At 36.1% G+C, this 5,854-nt stretch overlaps 1 protein-coding gene across 1 annotated transcript; it reads right to left on the bottom strand.

Moving 5' to 3' along the window:
• Positions 1–4,951: 4,951 nt before the first annotated feature.
• On the bottom strand, positions 4,952–5,446 carry LOC121368891 (D(1)-like dopamine receptor). Its single transcript, XM_041493649.1, has one exon. The coding sequence runs from the start codon at positions 5,444–5,446 to the stop codon at positions 4,952–4,954; it is 495 nt and encodes a 164-aa protein (XP_041349583.1).
• Between the last annotated feature and the right edge of the window lie 408 nt (positions 5,447–5,854).

Raw genomic sequence — 5,854 nt, 5'->3', positions numbered from 1 at the left:
ATACCATTACGGGGTTTTTTTTTCGTCTTGAAACGAATTTTATATAAAATTTTATATTGCAATTAGTTTCCGGCATACTTCGTAATTCACCTGAATCATTTCGTATACCCTCGGCATAATCCCGAATGTTTTCAAATTCTTTTCAAATCATTGGCATGATTTTGCTAGTACGGTTTTGATTGGTCGAATGAAAGGTCAACTGGACATGAACTCCAACGGGGTGCTGTTAGATCCACAGGTAATAGTAATTAACCAGTGGAGCTAATTTTAATTAGATTGCGTAATTGAACACCATTTCGCCTAGGGGCACTGGCTTTTGTGCTCCTACACTAGTCTCTGGTAGTAAATCTCTTTGATATGAGTCTTCCGACAATACTAATTATTTTCATAATCGATAAGTGCATAACGATAATATAGGTTATTGTTTTGGTTTTGGTGGTGGGTTTGGTCAGCTATATTTAACGATATGACATTCTAAATGTTTTATGTTTTGTTTATTTGTTTGTTTATTTTTGTTTTATATTTTAGTTTTTGGATTTTTTGGGAATCGAGTGTGTGCGGTCAAGGACGTTTAAAAATATATGTTTTGGGAGGTTTAAGTTTGTGTTTGTGATCAGGGAGTGTACCGATTCATTTATTCTCCATTAGTTCTATAAATTTATAAGTGCTTGGTCGTTTGTAGTAATATGGATGCAGAAACTGGACCCATTAATTATGAAAAAAAGAAGCAAATGCAAACTGAACACATTGATTTATTAATCATCGGCTATTGGATGTGAAACATTTGGTAATTCTGACATATAGTCTTAGAGAGGAAACCCGCTACATTTTCTCATTAGTAGCTAGGGATCTTTTATATGCACGATCACACAGACAGGATATGTGCATATACCACGGCCTTTGATATACCAGTCGTGGTGCACTGACCAGAATGAGAAATAGTCCAATTGTCCTATTGACGGGGATCGATTCTAATCCAATCGCGCATCAAACGAGTTCTACGTCCCGCTCTAAGAATCGACTGTAAACTGTCCGTAGTTTCGTAGCCCAACTGAAAACAAATGTGTTCGCATGAATGAAAAGAACACCGCGTGATACACCGATGCGGAGAGATCGATTTAAGGACATCTGATTGGCTGCTTCGCGATGACCCACTTAATTGCCAAAGATTTCGCTAGTTCGATAAATGATATCTAATTAACCTGATTAATTGCGTACTTTCACCTAGATGCGTGTTTGCAGACGATGGTCAATATGCATGCTTATTTATAATTGCAACGAACAGAAGTCTAAAATTGTATATATAATTGGGGTGAACAGTCGTGCCCTGCAATGAGTTTTATTTTATTAAACGTGACCAACTCTTCACATGATAAAAGATTACTTAGGAGAAATATATTATCCTGCATCACGAAGTTACGACATTATTAGCACAGGTTTTTTTTTTTCTTCTTGAAAACGTATAATATAGCTGTTGAAGAAATATGCTTATACTTTAAACAGCTCTAGTTCCCTACAGGTTGTCTACACGAAATGTACCGTTGTCATTTGACAATAATGTCACGTTAATTAACGACTAGGTATCATGCAAGGCAGTGGTTTAATATGTATTTTTTCAGTTAACTCCATTACACTTTTGTAATTCCATACACTTACTGCAGATAATACATCTGTGACCTGAGCAGCAGAGGGCTTTGTTCATGACTTAATACGGTGCCAGTGGGGGGTTTAATGTACGGTATATTAGAAAATGTCATTTTAAAACCTCGACTAAGAACATGAAATGTTGTGCAGCATTTCTCTTGTTCCAATTAAACAATTTATTTGTGTACTTATTTTCAATTAATGTTGAAGCACGGTGTCCTCAATAATATAGTGCTCACAAAAATGTAGGGGATATTGAAATTAAAATTACAATAACACTGGGGTGGGACGTAGCCCAGTGGTAAGGCCCTCGTCTAATGTGCGGTCTTTCTGGGATCGATTCTCGTCGGTGGGCCCTATGGGCTATTTCTCGTTCCAATCAGTGCGCTACGGCTTGTATACCAAATGTATGTAAAATGTATGAGAATTACGTGTATACAGAAAGGCAATACATTTTACAAATGATTTTTGTTTTGTTTTTTGTTATTGAAAGTGTTTTAACCAAGTCATACGCAAAACTAATGCGTAAAATTACTAATGGTCCTATTTTCACACAGTCACGAGGAATGAAAACTTGAAATTCACATTCAGGAGGTGCATTTTGTTGTGTATAAATAACCCTGAATTGGCCTCGGTGGTTTCGTGGTTAAGCCATCGGACATAAGGCTGGTAGATACTGGGTTCCCAACCCGGTATTGGCTCCCACCCAGAGTGAGTTTAACGACTAAATAGATAGGTGTAAGATCACTACACCATCTTCTCTCTCACTAACCACTAAACCCCTGTCCTAAACAGATAATTCAGATAGGTGATGTGTGTGCCCAGGACAGCGTGCTTGAACCTTAATTGGATATAAGCATGAAAATATTTTTGAAAATTAATGAAATTAATAACTGACAGGAAAAACAAGTATGCGGCTGAGTAACGAAAACAATAGATTTCCAGCCATATGGATGCTTCAAGATGGCAGGACACGGCGATATTGAGGACAGCAATGGCAGGTTTCGCAATCTGTCATCAGTAGACTCTGTCAGATCACACTGTACCATGTTTACTACTGGTTTAAATATGCATCCAGTAATTTTAAATGACAAGAAAAACGCTTTAACAGTCTGAAGTCAAATAAGTAAAGGTTTTTTTTATTTTTAGAAATCCCACATGAAACATATTACAATACTAATGGAGATAATGGCAGTGAGGTTGGGTTAAGCTATTTTTGTCTGGGAACACCGCCATTAGAGTGAAAATTAATGATAACGAGAAGTGTCAGCAAGAGATAATCTATACATGCATGAGACTTTATTTAATTAAAAAGAGGAGTGTATTTGGTTTAACGGCATCACTAGAGCGCACTGATTTATTGATCATCGGCTATTGGATGTCAAACATTTGATAATTTTACAATTGTATAGGGATCTTTAAAGCCGCACACCCTAGTTCCATCCAGCGAAAATAAATTATAATTTGGTTAATCTACAAACCTGTAACACACTTAGATCACGTTTTTATGAAATGGAGTGAAAAAGCAGGTTTTATATCGATAAATATCATGGGAATCCCCATGTCCCAATTTACCAACTACAGATCATACTAATACCAGATGTTGAATATACAATTAAATACCAGACGTTGAATATACAATTAAATACCATATGTAGACTATATACATACTAGATGTACAAATAATACCAGACGTAAACTCCACTACAATATACTAGAAGTAGATAATAAAATTAATACAATTACCAACTACAGATCATACAAATACCAGATGTTGAATATACAATTAAATACCAGACGTTGAATATACAATTAAATACCAGATGTTGAATATGCAATTAAATATCAGATGTAGACAATACCAAAATGTAAGACGTTGCATTAAACAAATCCCAGATGTAGACCATATTAACAAATACGAGATGTATACCATCTATATAAATACTAGTACTAAATGTAGACTCTACAAAGCGAGATCAGATACAGAATATATTAGATATTGAATATTTAAAAGGGACATTCCTGAGTTTGCTGCAATTTATAAGATGTTATCGACTAACAGAGACTTTTTAACAATTGTAATTACATATGAAATATATGTTTCTGCATAAAATATTAATGGCTGTATATTAAACGTATTTCTGATCGTTCTAATATTTGTACTAGGTTAAATTTCATTTTATTTGAAGGCAAAATCGGCTTCTTACAAATATTAACACGATCAGAAACACATTGAATATACAAACACTGATATTCTAAACAAGAAAATATATTTAATATGTAAGTTTAATTGTAGAACTATTTTATTAGTCGGAAACATCTTACAATGCAGCAAACTCAGGAATGTCCCTTTAAATATATTGATGGAAAGAAATAAGGGATCGAACCAGTACTAACAGGGAAGAGTGACTACAACTAAAACCCTCATCCATAGTGTTAGAAGTTAACTGTGCTACTTACGTTCAATCTCATATTACTGACATTCAGTCCCATAGTGAATTTTACTATTTTATACAGATATTACGACGTTAATGGTGACTGAAAATTTGTCTATAATAACAAGTGTTCTCTTATTTCTTTCTCTGCTTATAAATCCCAGATATAGACTAAAAATAGATACAACATTTATGACAATGATTCATAAGTGCATGTCACCACGGCTGAACTTATTCTTAGGAGCTCTACTAGTTTTTATTTAGTAAACTAGTCTGTGAGTAGCAGTCCTCGTTTTGGTGGTGCAAGAGGGATGCAATCTCCAGTAAAGTGGCTGTCCTTCTATAGACAAGGCACTAGATACAGAGTCATGGATTCAACCACTATTTTGCAAAATGTCTATTGGACTTCATTGTGCAGATATGTCCCTGATCATGTCTTACTGTTTTGTTGTTCTGATTAGACAAACCAAATACCAGATTTATATTGTACAAATACGTATCATATTTAGATCAAACAAATAAAATAACAGAATTAGATAATACAAAAATATACTACCACAAACAGATAATGCAAATAAAATACCAGAATTAGATAATACAAAAATAAAATACAAGAAGTAGATAATATAAATAAAATATAAGTAGATAATACAAATAAAATATCAGAAGTAGATAATACAAATAAAATACCAGATGTAAATCGTACAAATAAAATATTAGAAGTAGATAATACAAATAAAATATCAGAAGTAGATAATACAAATAAAATACCAGAAGTAGATAATGCAAATAAAATACCAGAAGTAGATAATACAAACACAATACCAAAGTAGATCATACAAATACCCCCCAGGATTGGACTCTACAGACACCTACCAGACGACAGCAATGCTGATGAAGGCCTTCTTCTTCTTGTGGTGTATCCTGTAGTGCAGACTCCAAGATACGGACCAGAACCTGTCCACGGAGATGACGATGAGCGTGAATACGGACGAGAACGTCATGCCGTAGTCAAAGAAGATCCACACTCCGCACATGAACTCCCCGAACGGCCAGTAGCCCAGGACGTTTTCGATAGTGTAGAAGCCCATGGCCGTCACCGCCACCGCTATGTCCGTCACTGCCAGGTTGACGATGTAGTAGTTGAAGATCGTCCGCAAACGTTTCTCCCGGGACACTGCAACCAGGACGAGGCAGTTGCCGAAGACGGTGATGAAGACGATGACGTAGAGTCCCGCGCCGAGTATGATTCTCGTCCACGGAACCGACGTGACCGTCACGTGTGAAGTATTGTTCCACCGAGGTTGAGTGTGGTTCATTGCAGGTAGGGTAGCATTCATTGATGATGGAGGTTGAGTATCATTCATTGCAAGTGGAGTACTATTCAATTCTGGTAATGAATCATTCTATGCTGGTAGTGTAACATTTCATGCTGCTGTAGTAGTAGTAGTAATAATAGTAGTAGTGGTAGTAGTAGTAGTAGTCGTCGTAATAGTAGTGGTATAGTAGTAGTGGTAGTAGTAATAGTAGTAGTCGTGGTGGTGGTAGTAGTAGTAGTAGTTGCTATGGCATGCAACGTATACGGTGCTGACTTAGTTTGTCTTGTTCCCAGTTAACGTTGGCGGTAAGTCAAAGGGCGTGTGATCGGTTGCGGCCGTCAACATGAAGTGATGAAGGAGCAGGAGTGCATGTGATCAATGAGACATCTCGAGTTAAAGAAACATAGCTTATTAGATCTAACCAGCCTGTGCCATCTGCTTTATGTTCCGGTGAGT

Source organism: Gigantopelta aegis, chromosome 3, assembly GCF_016097555.1.
Source record: "Gigantopelta aegis isolate Gae_Host chromosome 3, Gae_host_genome, whole genome shotgun sequence".
NCBI lineage: Eukaryota > Metazoa > Mollusca > Gastropoda > Neomphalida > Peltospiridae > Gigantopelta > Gigantopelta aegis.
This window is presented reverse-complemented; position numbering and strand designations above follow the sequence as displayed.